General features: G+C 40.6%; 1 protein-coding gene across 2 annotated transcripts in view; it reads right to left on the minus strand.

The window, feature by feature from the left end:
• Positions 1-25,067, minus strand: part of gpat2 (glycerol-3-phosphate acyltransferase 2, mitochondrial) — a 50,992-nt gene that overhangs the window by 1,318 nt on the left and 24,607 nt on the right. For both annotated transcript variants that reach the window (XM_059523971.1, XM_059523972.1), the window contains exons 12-20: positions 24,346-24,428; positions 23,341-23,459; positions 23,153-23,223; positions 10,614-10,878; positions 8,656-8,798; positions 8,152-8,229; positions 6,654-6,779; positions 4,862-4,982; positions 4,678-4,746 (exon numbers count right to left, since the gene is read on the minus strand). In XM_059523971.1, coding sequence (XP_059379954.1) covers positions 4,678-4,746; positions 4,862-4,982; positions 6,654-6,779; positions 8,152-8,229; positions 8,656-8,798; positions 10,614-10,878; positions 23,153-23,223; positions 23,341-23,459; positions 24,346-24,428 — 1,075 coding nt within the window. The remainder of the gene's footprint in view (positions 1-4,677; positions 4,747-4,861; positions 4,983-6,653; positions 6,780-8,151; positions 8,230-8,655; positions 8,799-10,613; positions 10,879-23,152; positions 23,224-23,340; positions 23,460-24,345; positions 24,429-25,067) is intronic.

Here is a 25,067-nt window from a genome sequence, read left to right on the forward strand (position 1 = left end):
TTTGTATGCATATAAAAGTAGCTACTAGGGATCTGTTTGGTGATCTGATCACAAGTGCTTTATATGAAGTGGTAACGTGTCTCAAATGCATTTTCTGTGACCATTTCTCAAGGGATTGCTAGGTATGTATAGGAATCCTAAAGAATTTAATCATTCCTCTTTGCCAGTTTGGTTTCTTAACAGTTCTATTAATGTTTATTTTAGTAGTTCAGTAGAAGAAGAATGTTTTTGGGGGAAATGGAATTTCAATTTCATTCTAAGGATGTAAATGAGTAATTACATTCCAAAACAACATTATTTCTAGTATGTCATCATTACACAGCCAATTAAAGAAGGAAAAAAAACATATTCTGATTTTGAAAGTGGAGTCTGATGATGAAATCAAGTGTTTTGGTAAAGAAAATGTCTCCGGCTACTATCGTAACCTCAGTTCCCTGAGAGGCGGGAACGAGACATTACGTCAGCTAAGACGTATATGGGAACTCCTCCCTTCTCCACTTTTGCTGAAATCTTATTGGCTAAATTACGTCAGAATCACGACTGAACGCTAGCACAGCTGATCAAACAGCGACCACGACGGCTAACGTAATGTCTCGTTCCCGCCTCTCAGGGAACCGAGGTTACGATAGTAACCGGAGACGTTCCCTCTTGAGGTGGTAACTCAACATTACGTCAGCTAAGACGTATATGGGAACTGTATAAAATCCCGCCTTGAGAGCAGTGAAGATAAGCCCTGAACGGAGACAATCACCCCCACACATAAGCAGGACAGTTCTAGCCAATGGCCGTGTCGCTAAGAGTGCTTGCATCTGATAGGCAGAACTAGAACAATGAGACATCTGCTCCGACCCTAACAAAATTTGCATAACTTCAAGCAATAAATCAAAGTCTGCACTAACCAGGGCAGACACAACGCAAATAAGCACTCAAGCATGAGAGTTAAACAGAGTCGACGGCGTTTGCGGTGACTACTGCATAAACCATATAAACCATAACACAGAGTTAGCAGCCATGGTAACTACTGTATAGCTGGTTATAACAGAATGAATAAAACTTAACTCACCGAAAGTACATGTGACGCTACAGAGGGTACATCCAGCTTGTAAAACCTGGCGATTGTGTTCTGGGAAGACTAGCCAGCAGCAAAACATAAATACTGGACAGACATACCTCCAGGCCAGGCCCATCAGGAAGCATTTATATTGTCCTCGCAGAATGAGCTCTGATGTTGAGGGGATAATCCTTCCCCTTGCATTCGATAGCGTCCACTATCCAGTGAGAAAGTCTCTGTTTAGAAACAGCACGTCCCTTATTACATCCACCAACACACGAACAGCTGGTCCGACTGACGAAAGGCGGCCGAGCGATCCATATACATCCGTAAAACCCTAACAGGGTCCCGGCGCTCTGAGCATCAGCGTCACGCGAGGCTGACGGCTCAACAGATAAGGCGGGCAGGGAAACAAAACGGTGTATTGAGTGACTTCGGAATGACACCTGGTCTCGGCCGGAGAGTGACATTACAGTCGTCCGAAACCGATGTAATATCGTTCACCAAAACTCATGAAAGTCTCCAAGGCGCTTCGCCGAGGCGAGAGCAAGAAGCAAAGCAGACTTCAGAGAAGCTCCTTAACCGCAATCGAAGCTAAGGGCTCGAACGGTAGTAAGAGATAGAGCCCTCAAAACTAGAGCTAAATCCCACGGCAGCACGGAGGGCAGCCATGAAGTACACAATCTCCTTGCTCCCCTGAGAAAACTGATTACCAGAGCGTGCTTACCGATCGTTTGCCCGTCAACCGGGGAACGAAAAGCGGCAATAGCGGTCACATACACCTTCAGCGTGGATGGTTTCAAACTCCCGCTATCCATACTGTGCTGTAGAAAGTGCAAAACATCCGACACGGAAGGTTCCCGGGTCAATATAAATGTCCTCGCACCATTTTGTGAAAACTCCACTTCTGCTCGTAGCAGCGACTGTTTGATGGTGCGCGCATCTCTGTAAGTGTGTTCAGCACTCGTGAGTGCACAGCGTCCCGCTTATTAGGGTCCCCGCAGCGGCCACACATGAAGGTTCCACAGCTAGAGGCTGGGGTGCCATATTGTGCCGTTCGCTTGAGACAGCAGGTCCTGCCTGAGGGGGATTCGCCATGGGGGAGCAATCACTAACTCTCTCAGGTCCGCGAACCAGGGCTGATTCGGCCAGTTCGGGGCCACGAGTATAACTGACGCTCTCTCCTCCCTGATTTTGCACAACACAGGCAGAATCTTCACCGGAGGTAACGTGTAAGCCTGGCTTCCGGCCAATGCGATGTCAGAGCATCTCCCGGCAGGGGGGAGTGAGATAGCGAGAAGAACGTCTTACAGTGTGTTTTCTCGCTTGTGGCAAACAAATCCACTTCCTCCCTCCCAAATCATTAGATCTGATCCTGGGTGAAGCCTCCATCTCCTTGAGGAATCCTGTTCCTCGAAAGCATGCTCACTCCACGGTTCAAAGTACCGGGGATGTGCGACGCTCTTATGGAGATTAAGTGTCCGCCCACAACAGGAGACTCGCTGCCTGTTTCAATAGAGCTCTGGAGCACACGCCGCCCTGGCGATTTATGTACGAGACCACAGACGTGTTGTTGGTTTGAATCAGTACATGTTGCCGCTCCAATTTCGACGGAAAGGCTTGCAGGGCTAAGGACACCGCTTCCAATTCCAAACGGTTTATGTGCCACCTTCTCTGTGACTCCGACCACAGGCCTGAGGCAGGTATGCCCAGACGCACTGCTCCCCAGCCTGAAGTAGATGCGTTCGTAGAGAAAAGAACTCCTGGGCTGAACATATCCGGGCTGTTCCACGGTTTCAAAGTGCTGACGCAACTGTGAATGACCGTATGTGCTTGTGGACCAAAGACCACGCCCTCGGCAGAACTGGAGTTACAGCCAAAACTGTAGCACCCGCAATGTAGCAGACCCAGATGGCACACTGAAGAAGCCGCCGCCATCAGTCCCAGAAGCCTCTGAAATTCCCTCAGTGAAAACGACCCGCCCGGTCTGAAACAGCGCAGTGTCGATGAAATGCTCTAGAGAGAGATGGGCTCGCATAGCCATCGAGTCCAAACATATTCCCAGATATGTTACAGTCCGACTCGTAAAAACACGCTCTTCTGCATATTCACACGCAGTCCCAGCATATCCAAACGACGAAGCATTGTTTCCACGTGACTGATAGCACATCTCTTGAGTGGGCTAAAATCAGCCAATTGTCCAGATAATTCAACATGCGCATTCCGCTCGATCTGAGGGGAAATTTCGTTCTATCGCTCCCTCTCGAGCATATTGAGAACTTCCTGTCGCAGAACAGGATGGTTTTGGGGCAAAGTCAGTGACAGGACCACACCATTGAAGCGGGGAGGTCTGCGTTTGAATTGGAGAGAATATCCGTCGTGAATTATTCCCAGTATTCACGGCGAAACGCCCGGGATAGCCCTCCTACCGTCCATGAAATGACACCGCGGACCCATTAGGTCTACAGCCACTGATGACTTGTTTTGACCAGGGCCTTGCCCCCGTGAGGCTAGAAGCACTGGCGGGAGGGCAGTTCGCGTCGGCTATATAATGGTGTGGCACGCTTGCGCCCTCGAGAGGCCATTATAATCATGGGTTGTGGCTCTGCGCTGTTTGAGACAGGGCGAGTGACACAGTGTTGGGTGCAAGAATTTGGATACATGCTTCTATAGTAAAATTTTACTCACACAAACATCATTTAAACACATATAGCAATCGTCACCCATAGTGACATGGGGGACATGATGCATGATGCATGTGTTTTTGTGGTGTTGGCACTCTCACTCCCTCGCGAGGCCATTATAATCATAGGTTGTGGCTCTGCACTGTTCTGAGACAGGGCGAGTGACAGTGTTGAGTGTAAGAGGAAGTAAAGGTCTTTTGTTGATTGTATACGTGCGTGAACATGGCCTGCGTGGCAGAGTGGGTGCGCGCCGATTGGGGTGCAGCCCACGACTTCACCACGAGCTCTTGCATGCCTCAATGCCGCAGGGCCCTCTTGGTCGGGGCGGTCCCACTGAGAGGCCCAAACCTTTTCCGACGTCGAAAGCGACATGGAGTCGTTTTCCTCGCCAGCTCCGAAGAGGACGAAGTTCGCGGGGTGGAAGTTATCGTCCACCACACCGACGACAAACTCATCTTCGGGCGGGGGAGGGCCCACCAGCGGCGCGCTGGCGGCAGTGGGCCTCATTCCTGCTGTTTTCCGAGCCACTCTGGCTCTGAGGGCGCGCACTGCCAGCTCGGCACAGTGGGCGCACGTGTGGTCCGTGTGAGGCTCCCAGGCAGGTCACACAGAACTGGTGAAGGTCCGAATCTAGCATTAGCAGCCATCGGATGCGGAGAGGAAAAACAGGGTGAGTAGTTCTCTATTGCAACTTCCACGATGACTTAGATAAGACTTCTAGCGTGAAGAAAGAGATTTTGACGTAATTTTGGGGACCAGATGTGCTTATCTATCTGATCTGTTTTTATTGTCTATGCTGACCACTTGTGATTGGATCAGTCAAGATAGATGATCTCTGTTTAAAACAGATCTCAGTATGGACAGAAGATGTAAACTCAAATGGAAAATCCTTTCGCTTCATGGAGGTGAGTGGAAAATAAAAAGCATGTTTTTGTTTCCTACCGTAGTGCGCTTTGTCCAGCTGAGCTCGGTTCTTCAAGTGTGTGTGTAGTTGGCTCAAACAGTCTCTCTCTAAGAGAAAACATTGTTTTAGGTTATAAACACATTGTTGCTCACACTGATGCTGCCAAAGCACAGTTACCCATCACACATGGCACCAGTATTGTGTGTGTGTGTGTGTACTAACCTGTGATAGGTGAGGGGAGGTAATGGAGGCTTTCTAGCGCCCAGCACAGAGCTCTCAGCCGGACACTCAGTAAACTACAGAGGAAGAACAGCAGCTCTGGGCACTGAGACGGCTGACTCAACTAGAAACACAGAGAAAGAGCAGAAAGGTAGAGGACAATGAGAAAACATGCAAAGGTTATCATTAGTTAGGTAACATGTTGTTTGGGGCGTATTTTTAGACTTGAAGAAAAAAAGAAAAAAATGGAATCATAAAATATTCATCCAAAAAAATATTTGTTGGTTTGATTGCTTTTATTGTCCTCATTAGTAAGTAGCTTCAGAGAAAAACCACTAATGTGTTGTAGTTAAATGGAAAGTTCACCCAAAAATGTTTATCTGCTTACCACCATGTGGCGGTAATGCACTTATAAGTCTGCATCCGCTGTAAAGCAAGACGACGACACCTCACGCGCCTGCTGCTGAGAACACGTACAAGATGACGCACTCAGAAGAGTTCAAACAGTTCGGACATTGCATGAATTGGAGGTCAAATCTTTATAAATACTGTTCAGTTTTGTGTCTTTACACATCAATGGATCGTCACGAGTCGCAGGGTTTAATTTGGTTTTGCTTGTGTATGTTTTTGTTAGTTTTATTGTATGTTTTAGCCGTGATTCCCATCCACTTACATTATAAGACAGACAGACTGTAACAGTTTCAGTTAAAAATCTCAGTTTGTGTTCTACTGAAGAAACAAAGTCAACTGGGGGTAAGCAGATACAATTTTCATTTATGGGTGAACTATCCCTTTAAATCTAAAATATTACAGTAAACTGTTTTCAACCGTGATAATAATAAATGTTTTCTTGAGCAGTAAATCATGATATTAAAATGATTTTTGAGGGATCATGTGACACTGAAGCCTGGAGTAATGATGTTGAAAATTTAGCTTTGCATCAAAGGAATAAATTACATTTTAATTATATTAAAATAGAAAAAATGTATTGTACATTTTAATAACATTTTACAACATTACTGTTTTTGATTAAATGGATGCAGCCTTGGTGACCATAAGAGACTTAATACCCCCAAAAAAATCTATTAAAAAAATCTATATTTTACTAACCCCAAAGTTTGCAATGGTATATTTAGTAATTACAGAATGTCTTATGAATGTGCATACATGTTCATTTTCAAATGATTTTTTTTGCAAAATGTAATAAAATTAAGATTGCTATTAAAAAAAAATCTGTTCTTAATATTTACTATTTTAAAAGTATATATAATATCTATTATTTAGTTTTTTTAATTTATGTTTTATATACATGTAATAAAAACATAAAATTCATACATATTATAAACAAATAAATTAATCATAATCCAGTGTTCTATATGAAAAAAATAGTGTTCAAAATGTTTTGCTTGAGGTTCTGATGCAACAGAATTCACAATCCACAGCAGCTTGTCTTCTGCAACCTCTCGCCAAAGACATTCCCTTCCTGTTCTTCTCTTCATTTGGAATTCATCGCACAGCTACTGAGATACTGAGCAACACACACACAGACATCAGACTTCAAGAGCAGCATCTCTGAACTGTCTGTCTTAGTTTTAAGTCTGTTTTGTCTGTCTGTGTGTGTCTGATGTTTGCGTTTTAGTGTTAGTGAATGGATTTCAACTCGCTCAAACTCTGGATCCTAAGTGTCCACAGACTGAGAGTGCTGTGAATTTGAATATATGATTATAAGCACAAATATATTCAGATCCAACACACTCTGTATGCTCTAACCTTTGCTGTCTGTGGGTTTGTGTACCTTATAAGAGCGTGCGTCTGGTTCCTCACAGTCTGAATCGCTGCTCTGGTCAGGGTTGTCTGAAACAGCCCATGACAACACACCCTGCCTCTTCATGAAGTCACACACCGGTGTATCCTTCTGAACCTACATTCACACACAAACAAGCAGTTCACATCTAAAGACACACACAAACAAGCTGAAAATGGATCAGTTTAGGGTTGAAATGACCTTTAACCACAGACAAACAAAAATAGCTTTCACCTCTGTGGGTGTTCGTAAATCAGTCTGCTGAAAACTCTTGTGGCACTTGAAAATAAATGGGCAGAGACCAACCGGTCAGCAGGTCAGAGATTAGATTGAGTCTGAGAGCTCACTAGATGTTTGGGCAGTGCAGGGAAAACTGTATTTTTGGCCACGTCTCTGTGAATTCTCAAATGGAAAACTTCAGGAAAAACTACATATCTGATGGTGTGATACTGTAAACTGACGAGGCTGAATAATCATCTCTGCATTTATTTATTTATATTTATATAATATGTGACCCTGCAGCACAAAACCAGTCTTAAGTCGCCGAGATATAATTGTAGCAATACCTAAAAAAAACATTGTATGGGTCAAAATGATCGATTTTTCTTTTCTGCCAAAAATCATTAGTATATTAAGTAATAGTTCCATGCAGATATTTTGTACATTTCTTACAGTAAATATATAAAAACTTAATTTTTGATTAGTAATATGCATTGCTAAGAACTTCATTTGGACAACGTTTAAGGAGATTTTCTTAGTATTTACATTTTTCACACCCTCAGATTCCAGATTTTCAAATAGTTTTATCTCGACCAAATATTGTCCTAACAAGCCTAACAACCATACATCAATGGAAATATTATTTATTCTATTATAAGATTACTGGTATCAGCTGATAAGTGTGCCTTCTTTGGCTGAGTGGCACAGAAGCTTTTGCCATTGTGCCAGTGCCAAAAAACTACCAACTATCAATGATACTAAAAATAATTATGATCTGTCATTTCATGTCATGCTCTATTTCACTCCGTAAGGAAAATAATATAACACTTGATCTTATAAATGTAGTGTTAATGTTAATTTTGTCTGCTGTTTTTGTTGTTGTTTTTATTTTGTCTTAGTCCCGTGCCAAATGTCCTTTTCAGTTTTTTATAATATTCAGTCAACCAGTCTTGGTTTTTGTTTAGTAATGTTTCATCAGTAACTGTAAATATAAATATCTGATAAAATCGTATAAAACATACATAAAAAAATCCCCAAATAATATATTATTATATACATATTATATAATATTCTAATTATGATATATTTGTGTTATATAAATACATGGTAATATTTGACAGCTACACTATTTTCTAAAATATTAGGATCAGCCATCGAAAAAAATGATTTGGACTGACCAGTGATGAGGATTTTGAGAACGCCACATGTGTGTGAAGACTAACTGTGATCAGAGAATGGCTGTGTTTGTTTGTTAAGGCAGGTGTCTTACCTCCTCCATAACAAGAACCCCACAACGCACCATGCTGTCCACCACATCAAGAGCAAAGCCATGAGCGGTTTGACATGGCTGAGAGAGAGACAGACAAACAGATGGAGGGACAGACAGACAGATACGGGCAGATCGACAGGACAGATAATTAGTTGTGTAGTGTTTTTGTTCTTGTTGACATTTCAAAGCCTTTACAAGTGTTTATTTGCTGATGCAAGTGTAAAATGTCCTGGCAATAATTACACATGCTATTTCCGCCGCTGAAGAACCCTTGAACGGGAAACTAAATTTAAGAGACACCAAGAGAGAGTAATAAAGGGAACAGATGGGAAGCGGCTGATGGATTGGAAGTGTGGGAGTGATATTTGGAGAATGTAGGAAAAATAAATGAGCCATTTTTCTGACTGACTGAAGAGAGAGACGGCTTTCTGATTCACTACTAGCGTCAGTGTGATTCTAGACATCATAGTGAGATGCCCTTGCGTGTGTTTGAGTGAGACTCACCGGTATGAAGCCGGGTGACAGTAGATGTGTGAGTTGAAGGCTTTTCTCTGTAAGTTCTTCCTGGCCCAGAACAACATTAAACTCCGGGTCTCCACCACCTCCACAGCCTACAACCTCACTCAGCATGGCTGAGACAGCACACGCTTCACACACACACACACACACACACACACACGCGTCCTCAGGATTAGCACTGTCAATAAACCCTGCTGTGGTGCAAACATGACTCAGCCAAAAACACATCAACATCAACACATTCAAACTGGACACGTGCCCCCTCAGATTATTGAGCCAAGGGTTTTTTTTTTTTTTGTTAAAGAAATAGTTGAACAATTATTGTTGGTAAATAAAGTGTTCATCTAAAACAATCATTGATTCATGAAAATTGGTGAGTCAAATCAATCTGAATCTTCTGCAGATCTTTAAACTGAAAATTTACCCAGTAATATTAAAAACATAAAAAATATGGGTGTGCAAGTATGTGTATATATATATATATATATATATATATATATGTGTGTGTATGTGTGTGTGTGTGTTATTTTGTGTGATCTTCATTTGAACGATCTCAGTATTGATTCTTATAATCACAAAATTATTTTAAGATTGATTTTTTTTTTAAGAAATCACTTTTAATCCACAATGATCCATAAATTGTATTGTAAAGATAGTAAGAAATGTTTCTTGAGCAGCAAATCACCATATTAGAATGATTTTTCTGAAGATCATGTGACACTGAAGACTGGTGTATTGATGCTGAAAATTCAGTTTTGATTAATCACTTGATTAAATTATAAGGATTAAAATAGCACTAATAATAATAATAAATTACAACAATTTAATATAGTAATAATATTTGACAATTTTTCTTTAACTAATTTTTTCACAATATTACTGTATTTTTAATCAAATAAATGCAGTCTTGGTGAGCATAAAAGAGGTCTTTCAAAATTATATCTTACTTAGTCCAAACTTTTCAACAGGACTACATATATAAGAAATGGACATTATAACTGAAATATGTCTAAAAAAAATCTGATTCAAATCTGGAAATCTGCTTGCTAACCAAAAATATTGCAAGAAACAAACATGCCTCACAAATAATAAAATAAACTATAGGGTGTTGCGATAAACTAATATTGATGTCTTGATCTGTCTCTTGATCTTTTAAAGGGGTCATATGACGCGATTTCAGTTTTTCCAGCGTTACAATCTCTTGGTGCATAAAGAAGATCTGTAAAGTTGCAAAGACAAAAGTCTCTAACCCAAAGAGATATTCTTTATAAAAATTAAGGCTTGTACACGCCCTCCTAAACGGCTCGTTCTAACGCCCCCACATCTCTAAATTTTTTTATTTGCCACTGATGATTCAAACGTGAGTTTTGAGCAGTTTAGAGTAGCGCTTGTTGTTTGTCATATATCCAATCACAAATGCAGACATGGTTTTATGTTTACGCAGCGCGATACAAAACGTAATGCGTAAAAACAAAGTATTGTCATTATAATCAGTAATTATGTCCCCACTGGATGCAACAAATGCCTCGTTTGTAATGGGATTTACTGGATTTGTGTCCTCGTGCCGGGGACACGCTTGAGGTATTCGGCCAATCACAATGCACTGGATAACTGACCAATCAGAGCACACCTCGCTTTTCAGAATGATGAGCTTTGTAAAAATCGATGCATTTCAGAAAAGCGGGGCATAGAGGAAAAACAATAATTTACAGTATGTGGAAAATACAGTATGTTTTTTTTTTTTTTTTCTTAAACCGCACAAACACATTGCATTACGCCAGAAACACAAAATAACGCTATTTTTAGCAACATCATATGACCCCTTTGATAGATCAATAATGACTAATATATTAAATCTCTTAATAGAACATTAATAACATTTTAATCTACATCAACAGCAAGTTTCCTTGCCTTCACCCAAATCTACAACACACTTTGCTCACCTCCTACAGCCTCGTGTATGAAGACGTGCGTGAGCAAATCGCAGTGTTGGCTCAGTATGAGCAGAGAGTCTGGATCGGGCCGGGGTGCGATGATGGGTTCTCCTGTGGGTGGAGCAGCAGCCAGCAGCAGATACGGGCGGAGCAGAGAGAGCGCGTGAAGCACCAACCCAACCAGAGAGCCACCGTAACCCACGTCTGTGTTTCTGAACAACACCTCCTCCAGCAGCCAACAGATGTCCCTGCACAGCACTGACAAACGCACACCCTGAGAAGGGAGATTGTTACAGTCATTAGCAACATCATTACAGCAAGCTGAATCATGTTTGATGCTTGTATGAATCATCTACAACCAGTGGATGGTAAAATAAAACAATTAATGAGCTATTATAAAAGAGATCCAGTCATGGATGTTGCTAGAGTTTGTACTGGCTGGTAATAAATTATTTTTATTTGTACACACAATATAGTGTATATATTGACATGCAATTACAAATATAAAAAAAAATAGATTAAAATATCTTGTGTTGCAGAGATATACTACATCTTGGGAATAAAAAAATAAGATACTTTTACTATTTGTAATATCATTTTTGTTCATCCATTAAAAGTCTACTTAACATTTTCAAACTTCAAAAAGCATAACAAAAAAATCATAAATGTAATTTGTATGAATCAAGCTTTTTTTTCTGAAGAGGCATAATTCACTTTATACAATGAACAGATTTAATTTAAGGCTTTTATTGACACAACAGTGTAGACACGATTTAATGTAACTTTGTTTACAGTTTTTCTCGATTGCTAAAACACTATAACCAGGCTTTTGAACTAACATTTTTAAAACCATAATGCCATTTTTGAAAAAGCACACCCACTTTGCTGACCTTGACCGTAAGAACCTTCAGGTAGGTGTATCTCAGTGTACTCTACTGTAACTTTTTTATAGCTGTACTACGTTACAACACATGCATTAAAATGCCTTACAATCAGATACAGTTTCAGTCTGCTTCCATAGAAAGCATAGGAATAGAAAATGTGCAAATGTGTTCATCGTGTGAAAAGTTCCTTGAGGGGGAGAACCACACACACCAACTTATGACTGGTTTTTGTAGTAATGTTTTGAATTTATCTCACCAGTGTGTAAGGCTATGTTGTAGTGTGTGTGTTTTTGAGGGCGTGGTGTTATGTCTGAGGGCAAAGTTCGTTTTTTCAGCAAGAGTGCATGGTTTTGAGTGTAGAGCTTCATTTTGACCTGAAAATGGGATGTTTGGGGAATTGGATGAGACTTTATGAAATTGTGTTTACTGTTTTGAAAATATGACGCATAGTTTCAAGAAATGTGTTTAAGCAATCAAGAAAAACTGTAATACATAGAGCACATAAAAATGTCAAAACAGATTGTATTGTGATAATTAACATATCTGTTAAATCTGGGATTCACAAACTCTCATCCAAAGTCACATTTACCTAAAATATTTACTTGAAACACCCTTTAAAATATATTTGTTAAATAATTTAACAACACTTTGGCATGTTTATGATTCTCTCATGCTGAATAAGTGTTAAATAAAGAAGGTAAACAAACATGCTGTATTTTGCTGTATATTTGTTTATATTATGAAACTACTACTATTTCTATTTTACATTTTAGTCATGTACAGGTGCATCTCAATAAATTATAATGTCATTTAAAAGTTCATTTATTTCAGTAATTCAACTCAAATTGTGATACTTTGTATTAAATAAATTCAATGCACACAGACTGAAGTAATTCAAGTCTTTGGTTCTTTTAATAGTGATGACTTTGGCTCACATTTAACAAAAGCCCACAAATTCAACAAATTAGAATACTTCATTTGCCATAAAAAAAATAAATAAAAAAACATTAGTGAATTGTTGGCCTTCTGGGACGTATGTTCATTTACTGTACATGTATCAATACTTGGTAGGGGCTCCTTTTGCTTTAATTACTGCCTCAATTTGGCATGGAGGTGATCAGTTTGTGGCACTTCTGAGGTGGTCTGGAAGCCCAGGTTTCTTTGACAGTGACATTCAGCTTATCTGCATTGTTTGGTCGCTTTTTTCTTATTTTCCTCTTGACAATAGCCCATAGACTCTCTCTGGGGTTCAGGTCTGGTGAGTTTGCTGGTCAGTCAAGCACACCAACACCATGGTCATTTAACCAACTTTTGGTGCTTTTGGCAGTGTAGGCAGGTGCCAAATCCTGCTGAAAAATTAAATCAGCAGAAGGAACCATGAAGTGCTCCAAAATTTCTGGTAAACGTGTGCAGTGACTTTGGATTTCAAAAAACACAATTGACCAACACCAGGAGATGACATCACACCCCAAATCATCACAGACTGTGGAAACTTAACACTGGACTTCAAGCAGCTTGTGCTAAGAGCTTCTCCAGCCTCCCTCCAGACTCTAGGACCTTGGTTTCCAAATGAAATACAAAACTTGTTCTCATCTGAAAAGATGACTTTGGACCACTGGACAACAGTCCAGTTCTCCTTAGCCCAGGTAAGATGCCTCTGATGTTGTCTGTGGTTCAGGAGTGACTTAACAAGAGGAATACGACAACTGTAGCCAAATTCCTTGGCACGTCTGTGTGTTGTGGCTCTTGATGCCTTGACCTCAGCCTCAGTCCATTCCTTGTAAAGTTCACTCAAATTCTTGAATCAATTTTGCTTGACAATCCTCAAAAGGCTGCGGTACAATCGGTTTGTCGTGCATCTTTTTCTTCCAAACTTTTACCTTCAACTCAACTTTCTCTTAACATGCTTGGATACAGCACTCTGTGAACAGCCAGCTTCTTTGGCAGTGAATGTTTATGGCTTAACCTTCTTGTGAAGGGTGTTAATGATCATCTTTTGGACAACTGTCAGTTTAGCAGTCTTCCCTATGATTGTGTAGCCTGGTGAACCAAACTGAGAGACCATTTTGAAGGCTCAGGAAACCCTTGCAGGGGTTTTGAGTTGATTAGCTGATTGGCATGTCACCATATTCTAATTTGTTGAGATTTGTTGGGTTTTTGTTTAATGTGAGCCAAAATCATCAGAATTAAAAGAACCAAAGACTTAAAATACTGCAGTCTGTGTGCATTGAATTTATTTAATACACAAGTTTCACAATTTGAGTTGAATTACTGAAATAAACCTTTCCATGACATTCTAATTTATTGAGATGTACCAGTAAATATTAGCTTTCAATAACTCAAACTCCCTGCAGTTCCCTCACAACCCCAGTGTGTTAAATAATTAGCAGCAGAACTGCTTAGCCTGGGCCTTGTTGTTAATTATTATTCCGTATTCATAATATTACTATAATATGAATATCATTAGGGCTGGCTATCAATTCAGATGTCCTGATTCGATTCGATTTTGATTCTCAAGCTCTTGATTCAATTATTATTATTTTTTTATTACATTCAGTGAATTTATTTTTAATACAAATGCTTTTGATATTTAAAAAAAAAAGCAGTAAACATCAGTTTACAGATGGTAAATTAATAAAAAACAAATTAAGAACCACAGGCCTGTATTTTAAACCTATCCTTTTTTTGTATAGGGTACTTTATTGAACAAAAACAGGGCCCTATAAAATGTTCTTCTTTTTTTTTCTGGCAATCAGATGCATAAATCATTAATTTATCCTAATCAGATGAAAATTAATTTGGCAAACAAAGTGCTGCACAACAGAAGTTTACTGTTAAAATTAAAAAAGAAAACGTCTTGGGTTACGAATGTAACCATGGTTCCCTGAGTAGGAAACGAGACACTGCGTCCTCTAGGGGCCGCTATGGGGAACACCTCGTCGTGACCCGTGTCTGAAGCATACATTGAAAAAACACCAACTTGTTGGCTGGCTACAGCCTCTGACGTCACTACTGGCATGATTATAAACAGGCACCGGGAGAACACGTCATTCACTTCTTCGTTTGAAGCTTGCGTCCGAAGCATGGCAGGGAGCTAGAGGACGCAGTGTCTCATTCCCTACTCAGGGAACCATGGTTACATTCGTAACCTGAGACGTTCCCTTACAAAGGAACTTTGAACTGCGTCCTCTAGGGGCCGCTATGGGGAACAGTATACCCACGCCACCATGCTGAGGGGAGTGCAGGCCAGAATCATGGCGAGCACTAAGTACCAACTCTACCATTTCCACAGGAGTTGCCACTGGGATGTTTAGACAGCTGTCTGTGACAGTACCCCTTACGGCCAAAGGCCTAAGCTACATAACCAACTTAATTGTTAGGGCCTCGGCCCAGGGTAGAGTCTCATATGAGAGGAGAACTCTGAGCTCAGAGTAGCGCGCTCATAGGCGACCCTTTTTGGAAAAAGGGGAGTGCTGCTAAACTACCATGAGAATCGCCCAAATAGGCCCTTATGTTGAGGGAAGCGATGCTTGAAGTGTATAAATAAATACACACTGGCTGAATGAAGCCCAAGGAACCAAGGCCTAATCATCTCAAGAAAGTGAACGAGGCGGAGCGCGTAACCCTTACCGTAAGGCTTTCAGAAAGTGCGCAGTCTTGCGTGCACACTTACCACTTTTTTTGGTTTTGTTTTTTGGTTTTGAGAAAGTACACAAAGCTTGGCGTGTGTACCTTAAGGTTCCTTAGCATTGCAGAGGCGCTGAATCGCACGGGAGAGACAAGCTCCATTTTACAAACCTCGGGCGAGGTGAGCATCACCTGAGGCAGCATATACAAGAAGACTTCTGTAACTGCCACCTCCACTTCCCGCTAGATGTGACAGCACCACTAAGCGGCCAGGAGACCCCTCAGGGTGACCTGGCCAGACATCCATGAAAATCCCTGCAGTGCTGTGCCAGGCCTGATGATCAAGGAGGTTCCCACAGAAGCCTGTGATCTCAGCCACCTAATACCGGAACATGAAGCTGGATGGCTGGTGCTGGCGAGTGTTTAGTAAACAATGTAATTGAGCACTGCAAAGGAAACTCACAAAATTTATTAGTAGACACATAACCACCGGCAATTTAACCCTATGGAGTCTAAGTGTATTTTTGGGGCCTGGAGAAGTTTTGTCATGCCCTGACTTTTTTCAGTTTCTTATAAATATATAAATGGGTAAAGTCTAATCTCACTGTAATCAGCACAAAATGGGCTATAATAATATGTGAGCAGCATGTATGTACATGGTTGTGTTTTTGAGAAAAAAAAATGTTATGCGTGGTTATTGAAAAACTAAAAATGTTAAAACACTTCAATAAGGCAATAAAACACATACAGAACATTGGTTCCTGGGATTTTTGACTCGAGCTTGTAGCCTAGAATTTTTCTTTCTAAATTATGTGAAAATCATCTCACTTACAGAAAACAATATATTGATTTAAATTTTCTAAGACACTTTTTGTTGGTCAAAGTCATATGCGAGTAGGCGTCAACTATCATGAATATCATTGTGATTTACACCTGAGAAGAAAAAGGCCTGCATAAAGAGCCTCTCAGTCAGCTGTGTGTCACTGAGAGGGAGGAATTACAAGAAAGAATGTGAGAACAAAATAGATCTATATAATTTTATGTTTGTAGTTTATTTAGAATATATTTAATTATCCCACAACATAATTTAATATCCACTTTCGGGAGCAGTTAAACAGTTTTTTTGGAACAATCAAAGCTGACTTTCAAACTGAATTTTTACTCCAGTCACACAATCCTTCAGAAATCCTTTTAACAATCTTATTTTCTAAGATTTTCTAAGAAGGGAATGAGTAGATTCCTCATTATCACTCTGATTCAGACGAGAATGCTGCCTCGTCTGGATCACATCCCTTATGTTCTGCTTACCTCCACGTGACCCACGATTCCTCTTACCCCTGCCCGCAGGTGGGGGAGGAGCGCGAGTCGCAACACTAGCCTTCTGTGCCCGTCTTTGATTCTCAGTTGAGACAGGCCAGGACCCCTATGTTGCTCAGGCTCGGACCTGGACCTTCGTGGAACGAAGGATCTGAAAGCAGCAGAGCGTGCCTTCGTCTCCCTGAACTTCTCAATCACCGTCTCAATGGAAATACCGATAAGTTCAGAAGGCGAAACCTGAGTATCGAGAAGAAAGCCTTTTCTTTCTTCCCGATGTCTGCCAGGTTCATTCACAGACGTTTTATTTTTAGCTCTTTCTACAGGGGGCATCCCCTCATAGCCGCTTTCACGCATCACCTCGATGTCGACAGATTTACTCTAATGCTGAAACCGAGGGATGTGAGAAGAAAAAGGCCTCTTTCATTTCTTTTTGATATCTGTATGGAGATCATGCAGAAATGGCTCACCTGAGCTGGAAGGCTATGGTCAGAAAGAAAACGCTCATCGAGGGTTTTTTATTTTCTATTTATTTATTTATTTTTTAATGGCCTTACATCGTCATCTTATTCTCACGAGCTCATTCTCCTCCGTGCCTCAGCAGCGGCAGGTCCTGAACTGCGGGAAGCAGATGACTGCCTTTTTTTCAATTTTTTTCGGAAGAGAGATGAACAAAAGCGGAGCTTTTTTTTCTTGAAATAATGCTCACAATGCATGCCTATTGCCTCCTCGAAGACATCGCGTGCGTGCTCTTCACCCAAACAAATGACGCAAAGATCGCGTGTGTCATTGGGTATCAAATAACGCCGATGCACACATTGTCTAAATGCTTGCTAGTAGTCGCCATGATATACAGAGAAAGATCGCTCTTGCCAGTACTTTCAGAGGCACGCTTCGAACAGAACAGTCAGTGAAGACGAAGAAGAGAATGACGTGTTCTCCTGGTGCCTGTTTAGTCGCACCGGTAGTGACGTCGGAGGCTGTAGCCGGCCAACAAGTTGGTGTTTTTTCAATGTATGCTTCAGACTAGGGATGCACGATCATGATTTTTCATGGCCGATTCCGATATCGATTTCCGTTTTTTTTTTTTATCTTTCAGCAACAAACAAGAAAGAAAAAAAGTGTTCATAAACCAGATGTTTATTTGGTATTTAATAGGCCAAGCTGGCTTTTGTCCATTGAAAATAATAACCATAACCATCTGAAATTAACGGCAGTATCTGCACAGTAAGTAGCTTACATTTAATACAGACATATATCGTTCAGACATCAGCATTTAGCTTTTGCTTTTGAATTGGGTTGAAACTACATAGAACTGGCCTTAAATTAAAAGATTAACTGTAACCATGTGAAATTAAAGGCAAAAACTGCATAGTTCTACAATCAAACAACACAATCAACACACATTCAATAAGAGGTTTCTTAATCAGCATTCAGTATTTGTTTTAGTTTTTACATTTGGTTTTAAATAAAAAAAAGGTCTTTACCAGTGAGACTAAATAAAAGTATGCTATATAAAATACATTATTCCAAAATGTTAAAATTCATTCAGAAGTCTTCTTGTATATGCTGCCTCAGGTGATGCTCACCTCGCCCGAGGTTTGTAAAATGGAGCTTGTCTCTCCCGTGCGATCCAGCGCCTCTGCGATGCTAAGGAACCTTAAGGTACACACGCCAAGCTTTGTGTACTTTCTCAAAAATTCATTCATTCATCCAAAAAAAAAAAAAAATGAGGGTAATGATTCACATCTATATTTTTTTACTTGAGCCAATAAGAAAAATAAATAACTATTGTCTCAAGTTAAAAAATATTAATGTGAATCATTACCCTAAATTTTTTTAATTGGATGAATAAAACACTTTTTTTCAGTGTGCTACATAGGGCTGTGACGGTTGCCGTGACAACCGCGTCACCGCGGTGGTCGGTTGCTACCGTGGTTGTCTACTGCCACCGGCGGTAGTGCACGTGACGTCACAAGCATAATACAAAGTTTTGTATATAAGTGTAATAACTGTAATAGTTGCAAAATTCTAAGTCTATGGTTATTAACAAATTACCTCAAACACAGCGTTTCCTTTAGATTGGCAGATTTGAGCGCAGGAAAATACAGTTTATGCATCCTGTGGGGAAGTCGTGGCCTAATGGTTAGAGAGTCGGACTCCCAATCGAAAGGTTGTGAGTTCGAGTCCCGGGCCGGCAGGAATTGTGGGTGGGGGGAGTGCATGTACAGTTCTGCAAAATTCTAAGTCTATGGTTATTAACAAATTACCTCAAACACAGCGTTTCCTTTAGATTGGCAGATTTGAGCGCAGGAAAATACAGTTTATGCTTCCTGTGGGGAAGTCGTGGCCTAATGGTTAGAGAGTCGGACTCCCAATCGAAAGGTTGTGAGTTCGAGTCCCGGGCCGGCAGGAATTGTGGGTGGGGGGAGTGCATGTACAGTTCTCTCTCCACCTTCAATACCATGACTTAGGTGCCCTTGAGCAAGGCACTGAACCCCCAACTGCTCCCTGGGCGCCGCAGCATAAATGGCTGCCCACTGCTCCGGGTGTGTGCTCACAGTGTGTGTTTGTTCACTGCTCTGTGTGTGTGCATTTCGGATGGGTTAAATGTTAAATGTATGGGTCACCATACTTGGCAGAATGTCACTTCACTTTCAGCAAATTAATTTAGTGTTGGGCGATGGATCTTGTTGGGAAAGCAAATACCACATCACTGATCTGGAGTCATCTGCATTCATGTCATCCATCAGCGTTTGGACAGGTTCTCGTGATTGCAAACGCTGGCTTGGTGAGGCTTTCTCCAAACTGGCCAAATACAAACGAGACAGCGATAAATAAAAGATGGTAAAAAGAAATATGGCAACGATTCCTATTTCCAAGATAGCGCATGCAGATGAGGAGTTACTGAGCTTGCTTGGTGGCGGAAAAATAAACCGGACGCAACACAACCGCGTTGCGACAGGTTTGGTCTGTCTGTCTAGTGTCTATACAGGACATTTGAACTCTGTGTCAGTACCTCACAGACCGGACGGGGATTTATCATGTCTTGTCGTGCAGCTTCCAGTGTAGCATCACTGATTATAATGAGTATTTTGTCACGCTGCGTCGCTCGCGTCCATTAGAGTGGCTACTTTCTTGTTTAACTGCATTATTTCTTTGATATTTATTTTAGTGTTTTGCAGGCGACGCTCACTGACAGAAGTGCTCAAATAAACATGAACTGACGAGTTAAATAGGATGTGTTAGATGAGTGAGACAGTGCTGTTGATTTCATAGACATGTGCATACATATATATATACACATCCTGTATATAATATATATATATCAAATATATTACATTACATGCATGCACAGTTTAATTCAGCTTTAATCACCTTTTTTTGGCATCGGCGCCTTTGAGCACAGGACCGTTTCCGCGCTCGCTTAACTTGCACCTGATAAATATATATATCTTTTTTTTTATCAACACCTTGCCACCGGTGGTTGTTAGTCCATGACTACCGCGGTGGTAAAAATCAGCCACCGTCACAGCCCTAGTGCTACAGCAGGTGATTTTTAAATCAAATTAAGTCAATGTAATTTTAAGGTAAAATAAAAAATAATCATATTATACAGAACTGACGTTTACTTCTGGCTTTTCAAACGTGTATGCAAGTTCTACTTTACAAAAAAAACAAAAAACATATCAGTTTAGTCACAGTTTAGTCCGTTTCGTTTCTCATCCAACACGCGAGAAGTTGAGCTGAACATCCCTTCACTGTCTACACGTGTGCAGGGCGCGGACAGATACAGTACGCTCGCGCAGTTTCAGTGCGAGCAAGAAAGGCTCTTATTTTGTACACCAGTACACCAACGACTGTTCGCTATCTGTGCCTCAGATGCGTAGCTTTGCACTTCCAGTGCTGAACAGCTGCCCGTGTCCTGCGCACTGATTTCGAAATACTTCCACACAAATGACAGCGAATGATTACAATGTAGTCTGTGCACACGAACGGACTTCTGGAAAAATCGGCCGAAAAAAGACCAAAAACCGGCCGATTGCCGATCGCGTATTTTAAGCAAAAACCGGTGCATGCCTACTTCAGACACGGGTCACGACGAGACGTTCCCCATAGCGGCAGCTAGAGGACGCAGTTCGAAGTTGAAAGGGAACAAATGTGATTATATGTATCAGCAGTAGCAGCATTAAGTCTTAAGACTGCTAAATAGTAATATATTCTGACATTTCTTAAATACTTTTATTTTGATGGGTTGCCGTGAGGAGCTTGCAGCTGCTGTGTATGTGATATGACAGTAGTTTTCTCAAATGAATTGGTAAAAGGCTAAGGAAGTGACTCTCAGAGCAGCTGGAGATGATATTTGTGTATTCTTATCATCATAGTGAGACGACAGAAGCTGAAAACACTGTGAGCGTCACCTGCCCTGTAGTATGTGTGCATGTTAGTAAACAAAACAGTGCGCCCTGCCATTGATTGATTGATTGTGGAAATCATGGCGCCTTATGCATGATATCAAATGCATCTGCAAATTTATAGTATTCCTATAGTATTTCACCTCAGCACTGCTAATCACACATAAGGCTTTGTTCTTGGTTCTCATCAACAGTATCTCCACCATGATGAGCTTCGAATGAATGACAGGCTTCTTATTGTAACATTGCACAAGGTAAATAAGGGTGATATCTAGTGAAGAAGAATAATGATAAGGTTCACGTTAATAAGAACTTGTTTTAAATGTGTGCTGAAATAAATACCGGAAAAGATTGATCCGTGGCTTTTGAGAATCAATATCGAATCGACGTCATTTAAAAAGATTTAAAAATTAGTAAAAATAAAACAAATTTGCCCAGCCCTAAATATCACATATGAAATATTAACAACAAATATCAGGTGTATATTCTTCTTATTATTATTAAGGTATATATCACTGCAGAGCACCAATAGAGGCCAACTATTAACATTAGTTTTCATGGATAACACTTAATTTGCATAATAAACAATCTAGCATCTTTTAGATATGTCAAAAGTCAAAATTATACTTTCTTAGTAGTATATATATACAACCCGAATTCCGGAAAAGTTGGGACGTTTTTTAAATTTTAATAAAATGAAAACTAAAGGAATTTCAACTCACATGAGCCAATATTTTATTCACAATAGAACATAGATAACGTAGCAAATGTTTAAACTGAGAAATTTTACACTTTTATCCACTTAATTAGCTGATTTAAAATTTAATGCCTGCTACAGGTCTCAAAAAAGTTGGCACGGGGGCAACAAATGGCTAAAAAAGCAAGCAGTTTTGAAAAGATTCAGCTGGGAGAACATCTAGTGATTAATTAAGTTAATTGATATCAGGTTTGTAACATGATTAACTATAAAAGCTTTGTCTTAGAGAAGCAGAGTCTCTCAGAAATAAAAATGGGCAGAGGCTCTCCAATCTGTGAAAGACTGCGTAAAAAAATTGTGGAAAACTTTAAAAACAATGTTCCTCAACGTCAAATTGCAAAGGCTTTGCAAATCTCATCATCTACAGTGCATAACATCATCAAAAGATTCAGAGAAACTGGAGAAATCTCTGTGCGTAGGGGACAAGGCCGGAGACCTTTATTGGATGCCCGTGGTCTTCGGGCTCTCAGACGACACTGCATCACTCATCGGCATGATTGTGTCAATGACATTACTAAATGGGCCCAGGAATACTTTCAGAAACCACTGTCGGTAAACACAATCCGCCGTGCCATCAGCAGATGCCAACTAAAGCTCTATCATGCAAAAAGGAAGCCATATGTGAACATGGTCCAGAAGCGCCGTCGTGTCCTGTGGGCCATTTAAAATGGATTATTTCAAAGTGGAATAGTGTTTTATGGTCAGACGAGTCCAAATTTGACATTCTTGTTGTAAATCACGGACGCCGTGTCCTCCGGGCTAAAGAGGAGGGAGACCTTCCAGCATGTTATCAGCGTTCAGTTCAAAAGCCAGCATCTCTGATGGTATGGGGGTGCATAAGTGCATACGGTATGGGCAGCTTGCATGTTTTGGAAGGCTCTGTGAATGCTGAAAGGTATATAAAGGTTTTAGAGCAACATATGCTTCCCTCCAAACAACGTCTATTTCAGGGAAGGCCTTGTTTATTTCAGCAGGACAATGCAAAACCACATACTGCAGCTATAACAACAGCATGGCTTCGTCGTAGAAGAGTCCGGGTGCTAACCTGGCCTGCCTGCAGTCCAGATCTTTCACCTATAGAGAACATTTGGCGCATCATTAAACGAAAAATACGTCAAAGACGACCACGAACTCTTCAGCAGCTGGAAATCTATATAAGGCAAGAATGGGACCAAATTCCAACAGCAAAACTCCAGCAACTCATAGCCTCAATGCCCAGACGTCTTCAAACTGTTTTGAAAAGAAAAGGAGATGCTACACCATGGTAAACATGCCCCGTCCCAACTATTTTGAGACCTGTAGCAGAAATCAAAATTGAAATGAGCTCATTTTGTGCATAAAATTGTAAACTTTCTCAGTTTAATCATTTGCTATGTTATCTATGTTCTATTGTGAATAAAATATTGGCTCATGTGATTTGAAAGTCTTTTAGTTTTTATTTTATTAAAATTTAAAAAACGTCCCAACTTTTCCGGAATTCTGGTTGTATATATATATTACTAAATATTACTTTTCCTATATAAGTAGTAATAGAGGAGTTTTTAAAAGAACCTTGCGATGCTTGTGCAGCAGCAAACAGGACACCAGACTGGTAGACATGACGGCCATAGTTGTAGTTGAAGCTTTAAAAAAAACATCACACACACATACACATAGGGCTTAGCCTCAAACACAGAGTAATAATTATTAAAGTGCAAGAGTTTGATCTTTGAGAGCTTGTATGTGTTGAACAGACTCACAGTACATCAAATGAAGAGTCAGTGCGATCGTCTGCTGTCTAGCAGCAGGAGACAGTTCAGGCATGACAGCGGGAGGGAGGAGCCAGGAAACATCCTTCTGGCTGAAGATGGAGTCCATCCTGATGAAATAAATCACATTTCATTTTATTACAACATACTTTGTTTAATATAAATATACACATATAGTGGTTTCATTCTTTGAAACAGCCTCACTGCCTTGATCTCAGCATTAAATTTACATTACAGTCCTCCACAAACCTGCTGAGACTGTGTAACCTGGCTGTTCATTGTTCTCGCTCCCTAACGTGTATAACAAAAGGCCTTACAACAATACATTATAACCAGCTGTCAAAATGCAAATGCCTAGCCCGCAGGGCTGAGTCTTCATGATAAGGCCTCCCGCTGTGGATATGCCACTGTAAAACATATAACAACCCCTGAGGCTCTCGGAAGAACCTGAACAAGAGATGAGAAGCTCTTTGTAGATATTCCAGGATATTCCAGCTCATTATGAGCTGGAGTTGGAATAACTGACATCACCCAAGAATCTGAGTTGCTTAAAATGAGTGCACTGCAGAAATGTGTTAAGCATGTGGCTCTGGAGGTCTTCTTCAGCAGACTGGAGTCTCAAAGAAAGCAATATGTTGAACTGGCTGAAGTGGACTGAAAGGTATCGTCCATCATTCTCAACCCAGCATCCCTCTATGACTGTTTATGCTTCCTGTTATTTTTCTTGTTTTTTTTTCTGTCTTACCAGTTGTGCATGTCAGATAAACACAGGTGAAGAACAACTGAACTGGAGGTCCAGAATGCCACAGACTATCATGACTGACATGAAAATCTACAATGAAGGAAGCATGATGAATGAATGGTTTGAAGTGAAAGGAGTGAGCTCTTTAATCTTTGACCATATGGGCCAACAGATGGTGCGGGGGCAAATAGGAAGAGATGGATGAAGGGTTGAATGCTGCAAATAGGATCTAGGAACAGAGGGATTGAAAAGACCTGTCCTGCAGTATAGCGGTCAACAGCAGGTCCTGTAGGGGGCGCCCTCCATCCACACGACACTTTCCACTCTCGCACATCTCCTGAGAGAGAGAATGAGAGAGAGTGTAAAAACTTTTCCACAGTGCCCATACATACACTTCAAAAACTGAAATGTTGAATTAAATGGATAGTTCACCCGAAAATGAAAATTAGACCATGCTTTACTCACCCTCAAGCCATTCAAGGTGTATATGACTTTCTTCTTTCAGACGAATATAATCGGAGTTATGTTGAAAAATCCCCTGGCTCTTCCAAGCTTTATAATGGCAGTGAATGGTGGTCGAGATTTTGAAGCCCAAAAAATTGCATCCATCTATCATAAATAGTGCTCCACACGGCTCCTTCTGACATAAAGGCCTTCTGAAGCGAAGCAATAAGTTTGTGTAAGAAAAATATCCATGTTTAAAACTTTTTTAAACTTAATCTCTAGCTTTCGGTAACTGCTGTACACAAATTCACAAGAGTGCAATCCAACGAATGCTGTAGGATGTATTAGTAGCGTAAGCTCCAGTGAGAAGTGACGAACACAGAAGAGCAGTGGAGAGAGCAATGCAAAACACATCATAAATAAAAAATATCAAAACGAGGATTTGTAATTTTTCATTATAAACCAAGAGGAGACCAGAGCTTACACTACGCCAGTCGTGGCCTAATGGTTAGAGAGTCGGACTTGAAACCCA

Source organism: Carassius carassius, chromosome 34 (assembly GCF_963082965.1).
Source record: "Carassius carassius chromosome 34, fCarCar2.1, whole genome shotgun sequence".
NCBI classification, from domain to species: Eukaryota; Metazoa; Chordata; class Actinopteri; order Cypriniformes; family Cyprinidae; genus Carassius; species Carassius carassius.